Source organism: Triplophysa rosa, linkage group LG22 (assembly GCF_024868665.1).
Source record: "Triplophysa rosa linkage group LG22, Trosa_1v2, whole genome shotgun sequence".
In the NCBI taxonomy this organism is placed as follows: domain Eukaryota; kingdom Metazoa; phylum Chordata; class Actinopteri; order Cypriniformes; family Nemacheilidae; genus Triplophysa; species Triplophysa rosa.
In genome coordinates this window covers 17,438,852-17,461,355 of record NC_079911.1, presented here as the reverse complement: position 1 = coordinate 17,461,355, position 22,504 = coordinate 17,438,852, and the positions used below count along the sequence as shown (strand labels likewise).

At 42.7% G+C, this 22,504-nt stretch overlaps 2 protein-coding genes across 4 annotated transcripts in view; both read right to left on the bottom strand.

The window, feature by feature from the left end:
- Positions 1–169: 169 nt before the first annotated feature.
- On the bottom strand, positions 170–2,317 carry ppiab (peptidylprolyl isomerase Ab (cyclophilin A)). Its single transcript, XM_057320995.1, has 5 exons — positions 2,118–2,317; positions 1,009–1,039; positions 851–939; positions 593–765; positions 170–478 (listed from the first exon to the last, which is right to left on the bottom strand). Exons 1-5 carry the CDS (start codon positions 2,184–2,186, stop codon positions 346–348), a joined length of 495 nt encoding a protein of 164 aa, XP_057176978.1. The 5' UTR covers positions 2,187–2,317; the 3' UTR covers positions 170–345.
- Positions 2,318–2,686: 369 nt separating this feature from the next.
- Positions 2,687–22,504, bottom strand: part of zmiz2 (zinc finger, MIZ-type containing 2) — a 33,479-nt gene continuing 13,661 nt past the window's right edge. The window contains exons 1-19 of one of the 3 annotated variants that reach the window (XM_057321085.1): positions 18,727–18,961; positions 18,432–18,537; positions 14,406–14,520; positions 13,101–13,294; positions 12,459–12,642; positions 11,674–11,895; positions 11,110–11,304; positions 10,219–10,317; positions 9,823–9,991; positions 9,463–9,604; positions 9,104–9,314; positions 8,904–9,009; positions 8,669–8,826; positions 8,412–8,479; positions 8,219–8,287; positions 5,941–6,185; positions 5,633–5,802; positions 4,989–5,183; positions 2,687–4,862 (exon numbers count right to left, since the gene is read on the bottom strand). In XM_057321085.1, the coding sequence (XP_057177068.1) occupies positions 4,755–4,862; positions 4,989–5,183; positions 5,633–5,802; positions 5,941–6,185; positions 8,219–8,287; positions 8,412–8,479; positions 8,669–8,826; positions 8,904–9,009; positions 9,104–9,314; positions 9,463–9,604; positions 9,823–9,991; positions 10,219–10,317; positions 11,110–11,304; positions 11,674–11,895; positions 12,459–12,642; positions 13,101–13,294; positions 14,406–14,520; positions 18,432–18,481 (2,700 nt within the window). In that variant the 5' untranslated portion in view covers positions 18,482–18,537; positions 18,727–18,961 and the 3' untranslated portion in view covers positions 2,687–4,754. Of the gene's footprint in view, positions 4,863–4,988; positions 5,184–5,632; positions 5,803–5,940; positions 6,186–8,218; positions 8,288–8,411; positions 8,480–8,668; positions 8,827–8,903; positions 9,010–9,103; positions 9,315–9,462; positions 9,605–9,822; positions 9,992–10,218; positions 10,318–11,109; positions 11,305–11,673; positions 11,896–12,458; positions 12,643–13,100; positions 13,295–14,405; positions 14,521–18,431; positions 18,538–18,636; positions 18,658–18,726; positions 18,962–22,504 lie in introns of those variants that run through there. The other 2 variants (XM_057321087.1, XM_057321084.1) reach the window with 2 other exon arrangements.

The following is a 22,504-nucleotide window of genomic DNA, read 5'->3' as shown; positions in this document are numbered from 1 at the left end:
TGGCAAATTCTGCTCATAAGAAAGAGTTTCGAAAGCAAAGCTTTAATTTGTGAACGACTTCCAAGATTACAAAAACAAAACAGCACAATGAAAACTTAAAACCTCAAAGATCTTGCATATCTCAAGCAACAAAAGTGTCAGTTCTGAGGAAAGGATGAACACAAAGCTGTTGAAAGAAATCTTGAGCCATATTTAATACATGTTTTAACAAATCGAGTCCTGAAAGCCGTCAGAATACATAAAACAGGACCACATCTCATTGAGAAAAGAAATGACAATAAAAAAAATCATCATCTATATTGTAAGGAATGTGTATGATTGGGACGGGTGGAGCGTTGGCAGGAATTAAAGTTGGCCACAGTCGGCGATGGTGATTTTAGCAGAACATTTGCCACTGCTGCTCCCTCTGGTCTCAATGGTGTCGACCACGGACATCCCTTCCACAATTTTCCCAAACACAACGTGTTTGCCATTGAGCCTGTGACATCATAAGAAACTTTGTTATGCATATGAAACCTAAATAATAAATGTACACCTGCAGACCCAAGTCTAAAAAATACACAGGGAAAAAAAATCAACCAAAGCTCTTTACCAGCTAGTTTCATCAGTACAGATGAAGAACTGCGAGCCGTTGGTGTTGGGTCCAGCGTTAGCCATGGACAGGATTCCCTTTCCCTCGTGCTTTAGGGTGAAGTTCTCATCCTCAAACTTATTGCCATAGATGGACTTCCCACCGGTTCCATTATGCTTGGTGAAGTCTCCACCCTTCAGCACCAGAGCGTTACATCACAGCAAGACCACGAATTAAGTCAAAAGTGTGGATTTTATTTTCAACTGGGGGTGGGCTTACCTGGCACATGAAGTTTGGAATGACACGATGGAAGCCGGACCCCTTGTATCCGAAACCTTTCTCTCCGGTGCACAAAGCACGGAAGTTCTCTGTTAGGATAAATCCATGAATTATTAGAAGTCATAGATGTTTAATTTCAGAAATACAAGAAAACTTACCAGCAGTCTTGGGTACCACATCGGCTCTCAGCTAAATTCAACAAAATAAAAAAATAGAAGTGAATTAGGCTCAATGAGATGTCCAAGCTTAACAAGTTTAATGTGAATATAAAAAAGTTTAAAACACAGAGGTGGTGGACTATTTGGTAATTTCTGATGCAGTGTCCCAGACTAAACAAACAACAGAAGTGACGGACAGTGCCAGGATTTTCACAATAGTTCTGCATAGGACACTTTGGGACTCAAAACGCAAAAGCATTTTTTTCACTATGCAAAACGAGGACAGTGTTTTCTAAAATGCGACAAAAAACGCGATAGTGAGCTCTCGTGACACTCAAAGAAGCTTCCGCATTTCTCTGTTAATACGCAGCCACGCACGAAGAGCGCAGACGGACGAAATCTGCAGCGCAGCCGCCGCAGACACAGAACATGTAGTAACTACATCATATAATTAATTTCAGTTCGAATACATCAGAGCACACACTAAAAGAAAAAGCCCCAAGCAGATGTTAAAGCGTCATTTATTAATTTTAAAGGATAAGCTGCAGCACAGCCATAAAAAAACATTAACATTCTAGTTAATAAGTTTCGGTGTCAACTCTGACTCACCCCTCCCTTTTCAAAATGGCATAGTGCGTTATGAAAAAAATTATGGTGAAAATGGCGTCCATTAAAAAAAAAAAGTGTAGGCTACAGTGAATTGTACGCAGTGTGCGTCTGAAAAACACCCACGCGCGCCACTGACAGCACACTGACACATGAAAAACACAACTCATGTGCTCATTATTCACAAATGAACAAGCAGCGGCTGTGTCATCACAATCGCTCAATCACATCTGACAAGACACGCTCCTAAATGCAGCTGCTGAAACGTTGTTGCAGTTCAGCGCGTGAAATCTGCTCCACGCATCCAGCTATTTAGGGATGCACGCAATACTTTATTCAATCGCACGCACGAGTGCAATGATTGCGTTTCTTATGCATGAGCACGACCCTTTTAAATCACCAAATGAGCAGGTTAATAAACCGTAGAAAAAAATCCCATTTGATTTTAAATCCCTATATTTTGTCTGGGATCCACGACGCTTAAGTCACTTGACGTGACCTACCTCCATCACAATCCTCCCCGCATTTTTTCCATCGATGCTGATGTCAAAATAAACTTTCGGGTTAGCCATGATGAAAAACACAAACGGATGTTTTATTATCAGTCGGACCCGGTCACCGTGCGATTGCAACAAAATGCCGCAGTTCACCGGGAAACGGGACACGCGCGATAACTGGATATATACCAGCGGCCAGAGACGCTTTTCTCTATTGGAGCCTATGAAGACGTGGTTCTGCTGACTGACGCGCGCGTTAACCAATCAGAGACGGCCCAGGTGAATATATTACAGCAAGATGCCGCGCTCGAACGAACCGCCTCACATCCGCAAAGTTCACGGGATGCGCGTTTGATTGACAGTACTGTTAGCCTATCGTGGGCGGTAGAAATGGCGTCTGTGGATTCTACCCAATGGGCAATGGGAAAATAGCGTGGTCGTTTACGAGCGCGAGGGCGCTGCTCGATGAGTGAGTGCGCCATTGCTGCACGGAACCGAATGACATATTTTCGGGTTATTTTAAATAGTTTTTTTTATTGTACGGATACAATCACGACTTAACCTCGTATCAGACGAAAATAAATCCACCGGAGACGTAAAATTATTACACGAGCACACCTTTGTCCGGCCACGCCCCCCGTGCCGCTGCTCCTTTTCAAATAAAGCCAATGAAACTCAATGTGGCTTAAGTCTTTACTTATAAAACATAATGGAAATATTTAACATCTTTAGAAAAACAAATCGATTTCAATTGTACATGTTTAATTCAATTGATAGAACTTAATGATCCACCGACACAAGACAAGTCAAACATCTTTTAAAACAGTTTGATCAACAAGTGAACATGATGCTGGTCTCCAGGTTTCTCATGATGGTGGTCACAGATTCAGATGGCGAATTCATTTTCTTTTTCTCTTTCTAACAAATTCATAAACTCTGCTAGTTAACACAGAAGTGAGAGACACACAGAGAGAGAGAGAGAGATGCATACAGGCCCATCAATTGTCTTCATAATTATAATAACAATTATATAATCAAAAGATAAAATGGTATGATACACAAATTACTTCAAAGAAAAAAACAAGCACATCTGAGAACTCCTGACGTTTCCTGTATTGTTAATATACAAACTGCACTTTGCTAACAGTGCCTGAAGAGTGATGATAAATAATAAAATGAGACAAGACCAGAAACAACAGTAGACTCATCTCCCCTCCCCGCTTTCACAGAGCATTGAATGGGAAAACGGGGGAATGAAAAGCATGACATGAGCTCATCATAGTGTTTCAAATGTTCTTTTTTTCAATATCGTGGGGGTTAAGAGAAAGTTCACATCTGCAACAATAATAATACTATATCTGTACATATTTCACATGAATCCCAATGTTTACCGATGTATAAACGTCAGTCCATTTCCCATTAGCTACCCAACCAGATTTGTCCAAATCTCATTGCGGGAAAGTTTCTGTCCCAGAATGCCCAAGTTTTACCCTCTTCGTATGCGTTTGTGTGTGGTTATAACCTGTCAACAAGCTGCTACTGGGCTGTCTGAGCTCTGTGTGTTTTTAAAGAGTTCTGCAGTCACGTTTCTTCAACAGCCCAAAATCTCTCACTTGCATATTTAAGGGAAACTGAAATGTGTGTTAAAGTGAGGGTGCGACTCGAATTAGGAATTCTGATGCGTTCTCGTAACCGCATCAGTGAAACCCACAGACCTTGCGTCCCGAAAGGAGAGGAAGACTTCTTTTTCAAATAAAGCTGAGGAAAAACAACACGACAAACAGACGTTTCTGAAAGCAGGATGTGGCGTAACAAGTTTGAGTTTGTGCCAAAACACACACTGAAGGTGTGCATGTGTGCGTTACAAGGACAAATTCATTACCTTTGATTTCTGTTGTATGAGTCTGTAAGAAAAACAGCTTGCTAACGTCTGAAGGGCCTGACGTGTGCAAAAATATAATAGTGCATTTCTGTAACGCTACTGGTTTAAGATCTTGACTTAAGATGTGGTTGTCTATATTAAAATGTTTAAAAAGCTACACTTGTTCTTCTTCAAGTAGATTTGAGATCAAGTCATTTACGTGTGACACTAGCTCTGTGTCTTTGGGCAAAATAAGAAAAAACTTCAAGTCTTCCTGTTTATTAGGAGAATTAAGTTTGTGTTTTACAGTATATGTGAGCAAGTTTAAATGTTTTTAAATGGTGAGACGCTTTGGCTTCCCGCATGTTCTTTTTAAGTTCAGTACTAAAGTTAGTCCCTCGTTTAATTGAGATTGCTGCGATGAGAAACGAATGATGCCTGGTCCCCCCCACGATGTCATTTACAGCACATGAGTCAGATGCGAGATCTTTCTACAAATGATCTGAGAGTGCAGCTCGTAAGAAAGGAACTCCTTCTAAATGAAATTCACAATAAAATCTTGACAGAGTTCAGCGAAGCAGACGGACAGTAACATCGTCACATGAAAAAAAGACCTCCGTTGCACCTTCCCACAAGTCACTACGTTCTTCAGGAGGAATCGGCGCAAAGACGCAAATGGATATCTGTTACACTTCACAAACCTCCCTGCCGCGGGCCGAGAGCGGGCAGGGGAGGCTGTCTGTTGGACGGTGACGCAAGGCTGAGGAATGATGGGATAGGACTCAGTTACTCTCGAACAGAGAGAGCAGGTCATCGCTGCTGTTGTTAGGAAGGTCGGGTGGACCCAAGTAGGACAGCAGCTCATCTGGGTTTGTCAGCTCTGGGAGAAGCTGGAAAACATTAGAGGATTCGGAATGTCAAGACATTCACGTTGGCTTGCAACAAACAAATATCTGTCTAAGATAAACAAACTCGAATATAAAATAACAAAATCAAACACAAAGACTGATTCTTACATCAATGGCAGGCTCTGGAATGTCCCCCGGTCCCCCGGGTCCCCCCAGTCCAAAACTGTCTGTGTGCATCCGGGGATTCTGGGAGGGGTTGCGGGAATGCATGGGTCCACCCATGTTGGCATTACTGTGGAGCCCTTGATGCTGCTGCTGTTGGAGGGGATTGTGGGAAGGGTCCATGCGACTAGAGTGGGTCATCTTTATTAGAGGAGAGAGAGTGTAAAACAGACAAAAAGAGATGGTTAGGAATTAGTAAAAGTAGCACAGTGTTTAGAATAACGTGTGTTGCGTTTAAACACAGCAGCTGTGAATGACAGACAGAGACGTTGGCTCATGCTGTCGTCTCCAGAACCTTCTGAATAGCTCTTACACACCACAACACACGGAGACGACATGAACTAAGATGCCACAAAATCACATTCAGGTAACCAGGGTGCAAGCTCATTTTTGCACGATAAGTGGACCGCTTTGGATAAAATCATCAGTCAATATGCATAAATGTAAATTGTAAATTTGTATGGATTGGATCATTTCAGACTTCATACCACGATAAAGGTTGTAGAGTTCAGGGTTGATTTTTAGTCTTTATTATCATCACATTTATGATGTTGAATTTAGACAAAACTGATCCTTTACATGAGACTCACCTGTCCTGACATGGGATGTCCCACTGGTTTTTCAGGGGTGAGGAGACCACTTGGTAAGTCAGATTGGTAGGAGACAGGGGGCGGCCCAGAGGCAAACTCTCCCAGGGTGGGGGTGCCCGGAGCATTGGGAAAGTCCGAAAAGCCTGATTGGTTAGAATATCCCGAACCGCCTGGCGAACAGAATGACAAAAACAAGTGAGGTTAAAATACAGATTTACCTTTTGCGAAATGTTTCACATCCATAATAATCCTCTTGCCCTTGTGGTCCCTTGAACATTCAAATTTGACAGGTCCCAACAGTCTCTTACCTTGGCTGGGATAATCAGGTGTGCTGCTGCTGCCCCCTTGTGGTAGGGACTGGTAGGGCGAGGAGGCCGGTCCCAACGCTGCAATCATTTCCATCACGTTGGGCAGGATCATGTGACTGGGACTCAGGGTGCGACAGCGTTTCAGGGCAGGGCCGTCTGGGTCCTCTTTAATATGCAGATCTGGTTTCACTGGAACTGGTTTCCAGCTGCATACTGGATCAATGGTGATCTCTTCATAGTCCGAGCTAAACCAGTGAAAGAAAAAGCACATTTCTCTAGAAACCGAAAACTACCACACAGAACATGGATGGCAAGAACTAAAAACTTCCTTTAGCAGACATGCTAACAATATTCAGTTCAGAGTCGGCGCCACGAGGGGGCACTAGGGGGCATGGCCCGGCCACGTCAATCACTGTGCCCCCTCACTTTTTAAAATGATAAAAGACGAAATCATTAAAAACCATTTGGAGAATGAATTTGGTTTATATTTATTAATGAAACAACAAGAGCAGAGGGTAAAAATAATTTATTTATTCGTTAACAGATTTTAAAGACATTGTCTTGTGCTGTACTTATGTGTTGTTAAAAACAAGCTAAAGGGCTGCTTGCATCCAGCTGCAACGTTTCTGTATGCATTGCTTAACAAGAAACGGGCATTACTATTATGCAGACGGTGACAATTGAGATACAGGCTGTCTAACAGAAAGCAAGAGCTCTCTCTTTAGTGTTGTTATAATGATGCGATTGTTAGACATAAAGCTCTACTGGGGAACAGTCCCCTGTATACTTTTTCTCTCACTTTTTCTTTAAAGCCTGCTTTTGACATTTTTTATGTATTTTTTTCTATATATGCGTCTAAATTAGTCATCTTCATTTATTAACTTCCGCTGAATTTATGTAGGCTATGATCGGTGTATTTCCAGTTCTTTTTGTCAAAACGTCATACAACATTTGCTCTCCTCCAAGTTGATATAAAAATAGCCTTTCAGTTTCAGTGTCTTTCATGTCTTTTAGTTCAGTTCAATTTATTAGCTTTGAAAAAGCTATGCGAAATATAAAATGCTGTCCTCGAAATGGACATTTAGAATTGTTAAACTTCAAAACGGCAGCGCGCACTGGATGAAACGCTTTGTATCTACAACTCGCAGGTATTGCGCACCCATAGGCAGGATTTAACTAGATTTTTTATTGTATTATAGTTAAAAATGTCTGGCTCTCAATGAAAAAGACAGTACGCGGCTGATGTGTGCGGACATGGATTTCTTCGCGCACTCGTTATGTGCGAATGTGCCGCTTTTACAAGTGTGATTTGGTTAGCCTACCACGTTGCATATAGATCAGGTTTTCCGTGATCATCTCTGATAAAAAAGTAAATTGGTAAAACTTAAACTTGAGAAGAAAACTGGGGCATGGCGGAGTGCCGCTTCTTAACACCAGAAGAGCAGCACACTGAAACAGAACAGAGCGAGACCTCAGCCTGTGCCGTGTCTCAACCTCGAATTGTCCTGGGCAAAATTTAGGCTATAATCTAAACCACATCGACAAAATAAACAGGTAGGATGATTTTACAATGCAAAATACCCTGTCAGATAGTCCTACCAGTTTAAAATGAACACATTAAATACATTTACATCGTAAATACCCTGTCAGATTATCCTACCAGCATAAAAGAAACATGATTAATTTACAGCGCAATACCGTATAATTGTACTACAGTAGTAAATAAATATGTAGGCCTAGAATGATTTAACAACAAAAATCAGATTCCCGTAGCAGTATAAAATAAACAAAATAGGATGATTTTATAGCGCAAGAAAATGACGTAACATTGATGTGCGCATGCCTGGTAGGATAATCTGACGGGTAGAATGAAATTTCGGGACACCAGCCCATTCTAAACCCCTAAACCCTGGCCCCCCCACTAAACATAGCAGCCCCCTCACTTTGTGCACCCTGGCGCCGACTCTGATTCAGTTCATGTGTAAAAATTGATTTTATGAGTCGCTAGTGAGCACATTTTTATGATTAAACATTCTTTAGTACTTCTACACCACCAAGGTATTGTTCTGGCTTTTGTTGAAACTAGTAACTTGGTATTAGCACCTCTTGTATTATTGCTCCTGTATGACATATAGCTTTATTGCTCCCTGAACTCCCTGTAAGTCTCTTTCGATAAAAGTGTCTGCTAAATGACTAAATGTAACTTAGATGGCCTGAGAGTGAGTAAATTACCAGCGAATTTTCAGTATTTGAGGAACTAATGGTTACAGAAACATACTTCTGAATGTAGATGAGAATGCCCAGCATGTACTGATCCACTTCTAGTCCCTCCAGCAGTGCAGTCTTACTGCAATGAAACAAAGAAGAAAACATTTAGGTAAACTCTATTAGTCGTATAGAATAACAGTCTTTTAAAAAGGAAAAAGAAAAGTCAAAGTATAAATTCTTAAGTTAAAGGAGAAAAGTCTTACTTGCACACAGGACAGCGCCAAGTTCCCCTCTCACAGTTTAGCTGCAGGTAAGACTCCAGGTCAAAGCACTGTGAGAAAAACACGGCAACACAGAGTCAAGCACTCAAACTCAATGATAATCCAAATTAAGACCTGAATTGAACATCTAACAGAATTAAAAGTATTTTCAAGCACAGCTGTGGATATTATAAACCCTGGAGTGTTCCGGATCTGCTTGACGCTGATATATGATTTCAATACAATCTGTCAGGACTCACCTGTATGTGTCTGCAGTCGTGACCCCTGGCGGGAAGCTGGATGCGGCGGAAGGTGATGGGACACTTGAGGGAGACCTTGATGGCTGTCTGTTCCACGCCATCCTCACCATTGTGCCCAGGGGTTCCTGGGATGGTACCGCTGCTGAAGTTTCTCTTAACTGTGGGGGAGCAGAGGGTGAGTTGATATGGAGAGCACAGAAGCAGCGAGCGGTCAAAAGCTATGATGTTCACTCACTCTTAGTGACACAGTGCTCCGCTGGGAGCAGTCTCTTCTTCATCAAACCCTGAAGAACGGAGCGCACGGACGGCCGGTGAACCAGCTGCAGCACGAACAGATGAGACTGCAGAGAGAGTGAGAGAGAGTTTAGTTTTATAACTAAACTAAATGGTGTTCAAAACAAGTAAAACTGCACGCAATCCTCTCATGACACTTACACAACAGCAGGCCGTGACCGTTATCTGAATGGTGTTGCGTCCCGGTTGGCAGACGTGCTTGAGGTACAACGGTTTGTGGGACGTCTTGTTGTCCCCGCGCTCGATGGTGAGAGGCGTAGCGTTGACGCTCACCTGCACCGACGCCGGCCAGTTGGTGTTCATCTGTCTGTCCTCATGATGATAGCACTTAAACTGAAGCTCCAGATCCGGCCTGTTAAACACACACATGTCAGCCGTCACACCTGTACGCATCATCGGAGCTCAAACGAAACAAACAACATGAACCGCTGCACTGCCACACGAAACACTAACAAACACTTCCACGAACACTGAGACACATGGCAAGCATAAAAGTTCACCTCAGCATGAGGGTCTTATAGACGGAGTCTCGCAGCTGGAAGACGTGGTTGCTGACGGCCAGGTTGTGCTCCAGTCGGAAGGGCTCCAACACGACCCCGTCTCGTACAGTAAAGGTCAGACGCAAGTCATCACTGGGGTTGCCTACAGACCAGAGAAAGATTTGTGTCAGATTTGCTGAGATGATGTAAGAAGTTTAAATAGAGTGACATGAATATCATCGCTTATGTTACTCATTTAAACTGTAAAATAATACAAAAGCACTAAAACTAATGAACTTTTTAGATCTTTACTGTGAACTTTTTTTTATTCCACAACAAGAACAAGAGGGGTGTTGGCCCTGATGTAAAGTTATGTGTTACCTGAGGGGGGCTGCAGAGAGTTGATGTTGGGTTTAACGTCATGGAGGAAGGGAGATTTGACGTCTTGGCCCGGGGACATATACGGGGGCATAGAACTGCCAGGGGTCATTGGAGGAGTGGGATTTCCCGGGAGGGGGGAGCTGGGGTATCCAGGCATCGCCCGTCCAGGCTGCAGGATACAGAAGCAAACGTTACTAACCGCATTGGCATCGTCACCACAATCTTGTTTTCATAATTAAAATTCTGCAACAACATTCAGGTCGGTGGAGTTTGGACTTTTAACAGCCAAAGTCCGACCACAGGGCTCATGAAATGGTGAAATATTAACAAGCAGCTTCATCCAGAACTATGACACGTGAACACACACACGTGAAACGCGAGAGAGGAGATACCAACCCCGTTGACAGCGGCCTGGTTAAAGGTGTTATAGCCGGCTCCTGTCACTCCAGATGATAGACTGTTGTGACTGTTTCCCTGTCCATTAAACTGGTCCGCCTGTTAAACAAACAAAAGCATTTCAACATGAAGCGTACAGCAGTCCATCCAACCCCCGCTTATAAGGGCGCATTCAAACTGTCATGGAATCTCATTAGTGAGCCATTTGAGACGCAGTAGCAACTTCACATGTCAAAACATGTCAACAGAAAATTCTGCATTCGTGTGATGCCGATAATACAATTTGAACTAATGCATATAAGACAGCACACACAAATACAGGGTCAAATATTCACTGTTCTATCACCTATCACTATGTCTGCCATCTTGAAACAATGCATTATGGGATTGTATGCGATTCTGCCGTTTCACTTTACACAAGAGACTAGATTTTGAAAGCGAGCCTAAATGTTAGAAGTAATGAAAGCACTTGCTCTGGTGATAACACAGTGATATGACGGTAGCGATCATCTATCGCTGTAACTCCAGACTCTGAATTTAAACCACCTGCATTGGATTTTGTTTCACCGGTACTTCCAAAAATCTTTGCAAGCAGTTGCCTGTTGAAAGTTCATTGCTGTATTTGTAAGTATCACATAGCAGTGCGTTTCTCTAAAAATGGCAGCTTGTTTGTCACTGAATACACACAAGGGAACCTGTTCTTTGGAAACACGATACTATTTGCAGCCTACAATGTGTTGCAATATGCAGGTAAAGGGTTTGAAAGTTTCTAAAAGAATAAGACGACTGGTCTTTACCTGTCATTCACACTTACAACATAAGGGTAGGTCATAGATTTTTCGTTGGCTATTTCTAACCCAGGAGTTTAAGTTTTTAAGCCTCTTTTTTTACCTTGTAGTACTGGCCAGGGTTTCCTGGTCCTGCAGGATACTGGCCCATATTGGGTTGCTGGAGAGGCATTCTGTGGGTTGGGTAAGACGGGGAAGGAGCAGACCGCTGTGGCCCGGGACCGTGGTACTGCATGGGTTGACCTGGGTACGGGCCCCCGGCTCCCATCCCGGGACCGTACTGCTGTCCTGGAAATCCCTGCATGCAAAAAAGAGAAAGAAGCAAATCTTTATCATATTTCCATTATATACTGTATATACACAACTAGGATCTCATTATATAAAGTAAAATCCAGTTTGAAGTAAATTTTTTACTTGCTATTGCTATTTACCTTGCATTGCACTATGGGATTGCCTTACTCATGAAGAATACATGTGATGAATACGACCAAAATAAGGTTTCTTAAAAGACAGCATTATTACACTGCCTACTTTTTTGGAGCAGTCAGGAATAGTATTTAATACTTTAATATGCTGTCTAAGTAGGTAGCTGACTAGAAGCTGTGCTATGATTTCCCTGCTGATGTTTGGCATGACTCGGTTAGCTTAACAGCGAATCACGACTCACGTCAGAGTTGTAGGGGCGTTTCAGGCCCTGCTGGTGTCGCGGAGGACCCTGCTGGCCTCCCTGGTACACCGGATGCTGGGGTAACCTCTGGCCCTGCTGCGCGTACATGGGTCCCATGGAAGGGGGTCTGGAGCCGACCATCCCGGAAGGGGCCATGCCCGGTGGGCCACGGGGTCCTGAGTGTGACAGGAACTGGGTGTTGTAAGAGGAAGCACCACCCATCTGTGAAGCAAAATAACATAGAGATCCACACCCATCAGAAGCAGCGTTGAGTAACAATGGCTGGAGAAGTGCCTGCTACCATGACTTATGGCTGACAAGCTCTGGGCATGAAAGGAAAACGGCAACTAGGTCACCGCTGTAAACAATCAAGTCCCGTCTCGCCTGTGTGGCCGGGACGTCTGCCGTCTAAAGCCGGACAGACAAGGGGAATGTGAAATGTGCTGTGTGATACGTGCTGGAAAAACGAGAGGGAAATGTTTTTTTTTTTAATAATTAAAGCCGTGTTTTTGGAATCTGTGTTCAACCAGCAGGGGGCAAATTGAGCACAAGGAAAGAGAGGTTACTGTGTGTCACAAAGGAAAACAATTTTATTATAAAACAAACGGAGCCTGAGCACGGCACTGATCAGATTAACAACAACAAAAAGACACGAGGGATATAAAGCCGAGCGGCACAATTCATCACTAAAACATTTAAGTGGTATAAACACAGAAGACCTTGGCTTTTAGTGCAGTCACCGTAACGAAGGTCAACTGTGTGCACAAACAAGTAAGATTCCTTACAGGCCCATAGTTCAGCTCCTGGTTTTGCTTCTCCTGTATCGCAGCGACTGTTGCCGTGGCTGTGGCCGTCGCTGTGGCAGCAGCTGCGGCCACAGCAGCGGCAGTGGCTGCCTGGGTGAAGTCTGTGGGCTGACGGACTCCATGGGGCGGCATCCCGAGGGAACCTCCTCCGTTATTGGGGTAACTGAAGAGAGATAAAAGACAAACATGTTAGGACAATGTGCACGTAAAGTCACGTCTCATTTCTATCATGAAATAAGATTAACAGCACTGCTGGGTATCGTGAGCCGAGGTGGCGTGGCATGCTTGTATAACGTGGCTTAAATGGGGCTGATTATTCACATCGTTGTGACAGCGCGGTGTTGTGCGAGTGGTCCTCAGAGCCAAAGGGGGACGTTGAGTGCTTCGAGTCAGTGATTCAAAAGATTTATTGCGATGCAAATTGATCTTAAGGGACGCCAGCGTGCGCGTGTGTTTGCGTGAGTCAGAGCAGGGGTGGGACGACGCAGCACGCTCATCCCCCACTGCGGTGACGTCTGCCGTCTCCTTGACGTCATAGAACTCCCACGAGGAGCAGAGTCTAAACACAGCCACATCCTCATCACACACACATATTGCTTTCCTTTTTCAAGTGTTTCTCACCTGCCCCCGTATCCAGGTCCTGCTGGGTATCCCCCGGTGGGCCGCCCGTACATACCCTGCTGCATGTAGCCCTTGTTGGGCTCAGGGTAGCCCTGCTGACTCATAAATTGAGAGGAGTTCATGCCCGGACTGTTGCCAGGCATCATATGACCACCGGCTGAGTTTCCGCCTGGACCCATGGGAGCACCAAAAACCTGCGGAAAACAAGAGGAATGTTTATACTCCCGACTGAAGGACAGGAAGTAAACAGGTTTTCAGGAAGGGGAGGTCAAACGCATGAGGTCAATTGTTTCTTCTACCCTGCATTTACTTTACAAGCATTATTATTTCAAGAGGTTCACAACATAGTCAGAGCATCTGCTTTTTTAATTTTGAATAGTAAGATTGTTGTTCAGTCTGTTTCATCTGTAACAAATAATCGATGATTTGACACCCGTGCATTGCCAACTTATAACCAACAAGAGGTCAGGGCATTTGTTGTTATACTTGGAAACTACATGCCAAAGTTTTAAATTAATGCAATGTATAAAACGGAGTTTGTTCAATGCGGTATCAAAAATCTCCTCTACTGATGTCCACTTCTGAAATTTTATTGTGACAACCCCACGCTCTAAAATATAATTCTGTGGGCTTAGTAAATATCACAGAAATAAACAGCTATATTAACTTCTTATCTTTCTTATATAAAATCACTTAACTGATTTTTTTAGTGGGACATATTTTTTTTAACAAATATTTTTGGTGAATTCTAAGAGAAATATTTGATTTACATAATTTTTATACTTATATTTACTCAATTTAAACCGTATATTTCATTGATTTCACAGCTTTAACATTTACTCAGTTTTTTATTGTGTGTAAATTGTTACACGTAAAATCACAGTGTAACTTTGTTTTCAACTTCCAATTTTTGCAGATGTTCATTTGTCAACTAAAAAGGGAGCTGTCAAAATCCAGTGGACTTTTGCAGACAAATAAACATGAACAATAGAAAAAGATGTCGATACTGTAACTATAAGAAGTGTCTTGAAAATACAGTATAATATAGGACGGTCACAATATCAACATTTAAGCAATCAATACCAATACCAGAAAAAATTGCTGACAAATGAACTCGAATCTCTCTGTCCAGGTGTAAACATCGTCCAAAAGTCCAAAAATGTCAAATTTGTCAACACATTCAGAAACATTTGCCAAACGAATCCACCGATTCATTGACTCAAACTGAATTGACTTATAAATCAGACATCATTCGTTTCAGTGGGTTCTTTGCTCTGTGGTCAACACACTGGAGGTGAATGTTACCTGGCTGGGTGAAGGATTGGTTACCCCCCACACTGTGGTTACCACAGAGAGGGAGCCGGCAGGCTGATTGGGGCCTTGCTGCCAGGGGACAGAATCATATGGGTATGAGGCGTCACTGTGGGGACAGAAAACACAGACATTAAAGAGTTTCTGAGTGCTTCTACCGGACACTTTAAATTCACTTTTCATTGATCCGCTTTACATGCTCAGAAACAGGATTCAGATTCTATTACATTGACTACTTTGGTTCTGGTATGAAATCAGCACATGGCGTGAAGTGTGAGTGAACGAGAGCGAATCTTTGTGTGACTTCAGACGTGTCACAGCCAGGAGGTACTCGGCACAATGTTACCATGGCGACTCCACAGTCACTTAGAGACAGGAAAGAGTAACGATGCCAAGTGGGGGGGGGGGGGGGGGGGGAGTGTATGTGTGTGTATGTGTACCTACTGTTTTCTGTGTAACTGGATCAAACCAGATCGCTCTCAATAATCTCTCTCCATCTTTCCATAATTAGCCAAACTACATCACATACTGAACTGAACAAAAAACACGGGCTGTAGATGCGTGAAAATGAGGCTGTGAGGATTAGACGTACAGTACGGACAATATACTGTACTATTGTGTGCTTTGGTGTTAATTGATCAAAAGATTGAAAATAGGTCTTTCCCAAAAATTTTTTTGAATAAAACTAGAGATACACCAATACTAAATTTCAATTTCAAAATATCAATAGCCGATTATTCCAAGTGAAATCTGGCGATACGGACAGTATGGTGGTCATATTAACTCGCATTAACTAAAGACTGCCGATTAAATTAATTTTCTTAACTTTCTAAATGTTAATAATTCATATAATGACTATTAATATTAAACATCAAACTGGTGATGTTTCTTAACATTTTCTATACACAGAGCACAAATTCATTGCCTTTTCCTGTCCTCTTTTGATTAATAGGATATCGGTCCTGATCATCGGCTGTTTTTAAACCATCAGAAAAATAGCTTTTATCGGCCGATACCGATTATTGGACGACATATTGGTGCATCTCTAAATAAAACTGATAAAGAACAAAACTGAGACTGTAAGACATTGTGAAGGATTGTATGCATCAAAACCTTTGTATTAATTTAAGTTATATTTGGCATCTCAGCGGTTGCGCTACACTTTTTTTATCGTCTGTCATTTTGACGGACAGGGTCATAAAAAATCTGTCATAATCTATTATTACCCGTCACTATGGTGCAAGGAGGCGTTACGTGGTAATTAGCATGTTCATGACGTCATCACGCTGTACTTGCGTTTACTCTTGGAACTTGCTGTGTTTTAATACAACTGAATGCAAAGCCGTTCAGTTATATATTTCATGTTTCTGTTGTCAGACATAAAATAGTAATTAAAGACAAATGTTAATGTTCATATGTCTAGTCAGTCACAGTGACAGGTGCTTGCAAATGGTGTTTTGTACACATACCAAACTATTTATTTCTAACTTCCTGTCAAGATCCCAAATATGTAAATCCAAAGCCAAGCGCATACATAACACTGTAACCCAAGTTTAAAAACGGAAAAAAGTATTGTGTTATGCCAAATTAAGACGTCTGTACAACGGGTAAGATACATGTCGGAGACTGTAGGTGAGTGCATGTTAAAAGTGACCAATCAAAGGATCGGAGAAGTCTGCCATTGTCCCGCCACCAAAGTCTCAGAAGTCAACTCAACGAGCGAGCAAGTGTTGAGCAGCTGCGAGAGCATAGAGAGAATCGCGCGCGTGCTCATCAAAGCCTCTGCTCGTGGACTGAGTTTTTGCTCACGGAGCAGAAATGCGCCTGCGCGAGGATTCTTTTCCGCTTGCGGATACTGTTCTGCTCACTCGCGGAGTTTAAATGTGCCCTCGCGGAGCAGCTTTCCGCGCGTGGTTATCATTATGCGCGTTTGCATAGCGCGTGCGGATTCCATGCGCGTGAGTTTTGGGTCCATTTAAACTCCATAAACCAGGCATTGTACGTAAGCTACTGAATGGGAAACACACATCCCTTCGCGATCGTGTTCAGGGCAGGGGTAGTAACCTACGATCACACTCTAATGAAGGGAAATGACAAAACAGGGAGTTACAAATTGCCCTTATTGTAATCTGTCAAAATGACGGACGGCCTTCAGATTTTTCAGTCACTGGTAAAAAAAAGCTGTCAATGACGGAGAATTTTCGGTTAACGCGACCTCTGGGCATCTACATCCATAGAGGGTCAATAAATGTGTGCAAACACACATGCACGAAATCAGGTGAGAAAACATTTTGTGAATCTGGACCCTGGATGGGAATATTTCCAAAAGGGATGCACCAATTAAACCAAGTAAATCATGATTTATTGATTTAATTTGCAATTATTATATATTTGATATATATTTTATTAATTATTAAAAGAAACTATTGGTTTGTTATATCAGTATTCTTCATGCTATAGCCAATATACTGATGGTCTTAAATTGATTAAAAAAAAACAAGATACATCGGTACATCTCTAACTCCCGACTTATTCAACCGTCAACAACCCAACCAAGAGTACACTAAAAATTTAAGTCGTGTGGATTTATGGAGTGATAACTGTATCGCCCTGACTGACCGTAGACACCTAAACCCCACAGCCACAGAAAAGCTATCTCTCTCTAAAGCTCTTAAAGAAAGTGGAGATCCTTCGCCTGACACATTTCCACCTTAACCTGCAGCCCACAGGATACTGAAGTTCCAACAAGTGAGAATCTCACTGCGGCCGGTCATCGCAGAATCAAATAAACAAGCTGAACTATCAGTGGCTTAAGAGGCATTCCACAGAGGTTGTTCTTAACTTCCTCTGCAGGGAAACCACCAGATGCCCCATCCTCTCTCAAACAGGAAACTGTGGTTCCAGAGCCAAACCCTACAGCAGCCAATCAGGAGCTGAGAGAGAGAGCAGCCAATCAAAGTGAAAAAATGGCACTCAGGGCTCAGTAAACGATAGGAGAGGTGTGGGCACGGGGATTGGGTTTGGGGCCTAATGCGTGCACCGCTGCAGGCGATTTATCTTTGGCATACTGCGGCTAGAGCGATATGCCAACTTCCACTTTTTCTATGTGTTCAGAACGCTTGCTTCATTATTGCCTCTCTAGCAACATAATTCCCTTTATTTGCTCAAATATCTGTCAAACATCTGCCAAGTACACCTACATAGGGAAGCATCGCTTACTAAATATTTAAAAGACCAAATGACACTGCGAGCTGAGAACAACAGGAATGTGTATATTTAAGGTGCTGACACTACCTGTAATTCTGTTTCTAAGTATTACAGGTGACGTCTTTATTGTTGGCTTAGAACTTAATCACTTGCACTGTGTCTAAACTGAACCGGTGTGTTGTGATGCATCTACAAAATGGCTCTTATTACAAAGCAGAGGGATAGTTCATCTAGAAATTAAAATAATTTAATTATTTATTCATCCTCGTGTCATTCCAAACCTGTTTGACTTTCTTTCTCCTGCAGAACACAAAAGAAGATATTTTGAAGAATGCTGATAACCAAACAACACTGAATCCCATTGATTCCATTGTACGAACACAAAAGCACTGAAACATTTCTCAAAATATATTTTTTTGTGTTCCACAGAAGAATCAAAGTCACAAAGGATTTGACATGAGACTGAATAAATGACAGAAGTCTTATTTTTTGCTGAACTATCCCTTTACATAACAACACCTGGCCCAGAAAAAGATTTAAAAATACAAATGAACTGCACGCTGAAGTTAATCTCATCCAGATACGACTGCAAAACACAAATGCACACGGCTTCCCCGAGGCTATTAACAAATAAGAGTAAAATATGTAAATGTCAAAAAAACAACAATCAAAACATCAGGGCTAGAGTTGAGACTGTTAGGTGCAGCACCCGGGGAAGCAGGTGTCAGTTCAGGAGGGGGGTTAAGAGTTCAGAATGTCGTTGAAGAGGAAGCGCTCGCGGCTGCAGAGCTGATGTGCACCGTCTCCACTGACCTGTGTGGCGTTGGAGGCAGGGCAGGTTTCATGGAGTTGATGGGGTTCATCGGAGGAATCTAGGGGTCTACGAGGTACCCCAAATCTCCTCAACCAAGCAGGCAGTCTGGGGAAACAGAGAAACACAAAGAGACACGTTAGAACCACAGCACTTCCTCCAGGGCGTGTGTCAACCGAGCGGCACTATTAGCTGTAGTCGCTTCACCCGATTTCATTTGGAGAGCTCTCGGTTCGGCCCAGAGGCACGAGGAGTTAATCAACAATTCACTGCACCAGCACATCTTTCTCCGCTCACCTCCGCGCTTTGATAGGGTGGGTTTTGCAACCATTTCCGCGAGTCGGAGACCTCCACCAATCACAGTTTAAAAACGCAGGCACAAAGGAGCGAGATCTGACAGCATGTGGCATCTCTCGAGCTGCAGTCACGGTCGAAAACTGGGAAATACTGCAGCAGTGGAGACAAAAGCCAGTGAGATGTGTGTGTTTAAAAACATGCGCGTTTAACATGTCGGACAACTGTACCCACGAACGCTACGTCCTGCTGCAGGATTCTCACGAAGAACCCGGGGAGGGAGGGAGGTTTATTTATAGCTCTTTGATTCAGAAAAGAAAAATGAGATGTGGAGAAGCGGAGGTTCTCATGGCCACCACTTTGAGATAACACCTTCAACCCTCTCAATTATTTAAACCATTCTTGTTCTGACCACCTCGAGGTCGCCCACCTCGATTCTTTGTGCACGTGTGTGCGATTGTACATGTTAATAATGACAACAACACACCGCCAACCCCCCCCTCCGCCCCACCCCATCATCTCCTGTCTACGCTCTCGGGGGTGAAGCTCGATTAGCACACATGCTAATTTGCCGCCAACATCAGTGGCTGTCAACCCCCTCGTACCGTACTGTCTCTCCACCCCCCACTCCCTATTTGCTTCCATTTTCTTCCCCATCCTTACAGATTTAGGTCAGACACCCCACAGCTTGAAAAGAAAGGTGGATGAATGGAGGAAGAGTAACTGAGCGGAGTGACAGGGTTGATCAGAGAGATGTTCACCTACAGGGATAATGAGAGGCTAGAAGAGAGGATGGGGGGGGGGTGGCGGCAGAGAGAAAATCAGATCCTCCATTGTCGTGTTGTGATAACCACTTGACTGAAGCGGGCTTAGCAATATTTACATGCTCGCGTGGCCGTTTTCATTAGCAATTACAGCAGGCAGCTCGTGTTAAGAGACGTTTATTAAACGCCTGTCTGAATTCCACCTCACTGCTGCGCTGTTCCGCACCGTTTTTGGATTGCGTGATATATTAGCCATTCATTTCATGTATTTGGTTAATTACTGGAAGGATATTATCAAAATTTGTATATTTCAGGTTTCACTGAGCCATATTAAAACACATTGCTTTTCAAATTCAATTGTATTGTTTTGTTTAAAAACAAGCATGGCACTACGTTTAGCATAGATTTTTTTTGCATAGCTACTTTTCCTCAGTGACTAAACATTTATAAGTCAATATTAAAATCGATAATCTTACAAAGACGCTCGGCAGTTTAAGGAATAGTTCACATGAAATAAAAACTTCGATTACATCTAGCAATGTCAAACCTGTGAGTTTCTTCTTCAGACCACAAAAGAAGATATTTTGAAGAATGTTGATAACCAAACAACACTGAACCCCACTGACTTCCACTGTATGAAGACATTTCTCAAAATATCTTCTTTTGTGTTCCAACAGTTAAATGATGACAGAACCTTTATTTTGATGTTGACTCTCTCTCGAAGTAAACGTCATGAGCTGCTTTCCTTCACAAACACTTTAGACAGATAGAGCGATGCTTTCTTTACCCAGTGACAAAATGTTTTTAAATATTTTGAACATAATTTAACTTTATTTTACAAACTTTAAGCATTATTGTATCTCATAATATACTGCTGCGTGCATAAAACGCATTACAGCATCTCATGCAATACTGCAGCATGTCTATCAGACACATTACCTTACAGCTCTCCGGCTTAATGAACATCCGACTGACGAACATTAATGATGTTTAATTAGCTCAGCCCACCCCTGTAATCATTAAACCCTCATATTGGAACAATCCTTCAATGATGGAGCATCTATTCAAACACTGGACGACAGTAATCCATCCTTTCTGGCAACACAATATGGCAGAGCTCACCATAACACACACACACATTTAAAATCAACGCAGAACAGACACCAGTGATAGTGATCAATTAATCAGACTTAGTTATTTTTAGATTCAATGATTACATATGTAAAATAAGTGTTAATTTAATCTAATTTACTGTCATTATTATCTGTATATCAACAGTCGGCTGCTTTGCACAACTACAGGTCACTACAAACATTGAACACACCAAATAACTGCACACACGTGGCAAGCGTAACCACAAGCTAAGGTTTGTTGGCAACAAGGTTTTGTCAAACATTTATCAAGGCCACATACAGCACTAGTCTTACTTCACAGTCTTGAAGACTTATTTTTGTGCAGCAAGTCAGTTAAGCATCTCCGTCTATTGCTTTCGCTTCACTGTGTGACGGATAACAGGACAAACAGTTCTTGCCTTGGAATGAACAGAACACGCTGTTCTTTACTGCCGGGCTCCATCTAACCCCCTCCTCTACTCTTCCTCTAGTTCCACCCCCGGCCTACAGTGACCCGTTCCTGCTGGGCTTCCCTCCCTTTCTTTAATTCCACAAACCTCTCTACCCTCCATTTCCCTCACCAGCACGCTTCTCTGAGGTCAGTCCACGTGCACTTCTGCAGCCGCCGTACGGGACGGATGAGTCCGGAACAGCGCGGCGCTGCAGGGGTGTGACCTCTTATAGAGTAAATATTGCAATGTCCGTAAAATTACATTTCATACAGTGTGTAATGTTGCTGTGTGTGAACGTAAGCAGTCTGCCAAGTTGTAAAGCTGAAAGTGACCAAATAACCAACTTATTGGCTTGGGAAAAAGGAGTCGACTCTGTCGTTCGAATTTCAGTTCCGGGTCGGATTTGCGTCACTCCATGTAATGCCCGCCTATGTTCCATTTGCGACACAGCACACGGTAGACCAATCACAGCAGACTAGACCATCTGTCCAATCAGATCAGAGTAGGCTGAAAGAAAGGAGGGGATTAGACAGATGAATCGCCGAACGAATCATTTGAGAGTCAGTCAAGAAGTAAGGTAATAATAAGTTATAACTGCCAATTATTAAAAAATGAAAGTGTTTTTACACAGTGTATGTATGTAAACTTGTTGTTGGACACTCCATAAACCAAAGTTGGACCTTAAATTATTATTTTTTTAAATCACTCTTTAAAGGTACAACAACTCTTGGCACTTCTGCAAAGCAGCACACAAAAGCTTGCAGGCCTTTGATTTCTGATAGGTCGGAGAAATGCCTGTGTGTCAGCGTTCTAAACGAAGTGCGGATTCAGCTCTCTGCGGGGACTGCGTTTTCTGTGGACAGAATCATTTTAGAGACGTGAAGCGCAGGTTGGGATAGTATCCTTTAGAGGCAATCGAACAATGAGGAATATCAGACCTGAAGATTTAAAGACGAACGGATGTGCAACGGGTGAGCAGCCCTATGTAACATTAGCTTTTGGGGCAGGACCAAAACAACAAAAAGTGTTTAAAATTTAGTTTGGAAATTATCGTTTTGCAGTTCTGTTTGGTTCCATAAGTGGTGCCAAAATTGTGCCCATCGTATCTCCAAATCCATCACTGGAAGCTTTAACAAATCTCTACATCATCTGCAAAATACAAATATTAGTAAATCAGAAACTCAATTTGATAATGAAATGACGTTTTCAAGAGCGAGCAAATGATAACTCGCAGACTTGCAAGAGTCTCGCTTGGCCAAAAGATTTGTTTGCCTGCCAAATGGGGGAGCACCTTGGGTCACATGGTTGGAGAACCCTTCCCCCACGTAGCCAAAGCCAGAGTAAAAAAGTCATGCCAAAAGAGTGCGAGAAAGAAACTGGGGGCTGGGGAAGGGGACAGAGGATTAGGAACCACAGGAAGGCTGGGCCTGATAACACATTCCTACACACATGT

Bases quoted from the DNA above. Each gene is read 5' to 3' on its own strand.
- ppiab (XM_057320995.1), bottom strand. From the start codon at position 2,186: ATGGCTAACCCGAAAGTTTATTTTGACATCAGCATCGATGGAAAAAAT. The intron at 940-1,008 runs GTAAGTTTTCTT...TTATCCTAACAG, and splicing joins TGTGGTACCCAAGACTGCTG to AGAACTTCCGTGCTTTGTGC. The intron at 766-850 runs GTAAGCCCACCC...CTGGTGCTGAAG, and splicing joins TTCCAAACTTCATGTGCCAG to GGTGGAGACTTCACCAAGCA.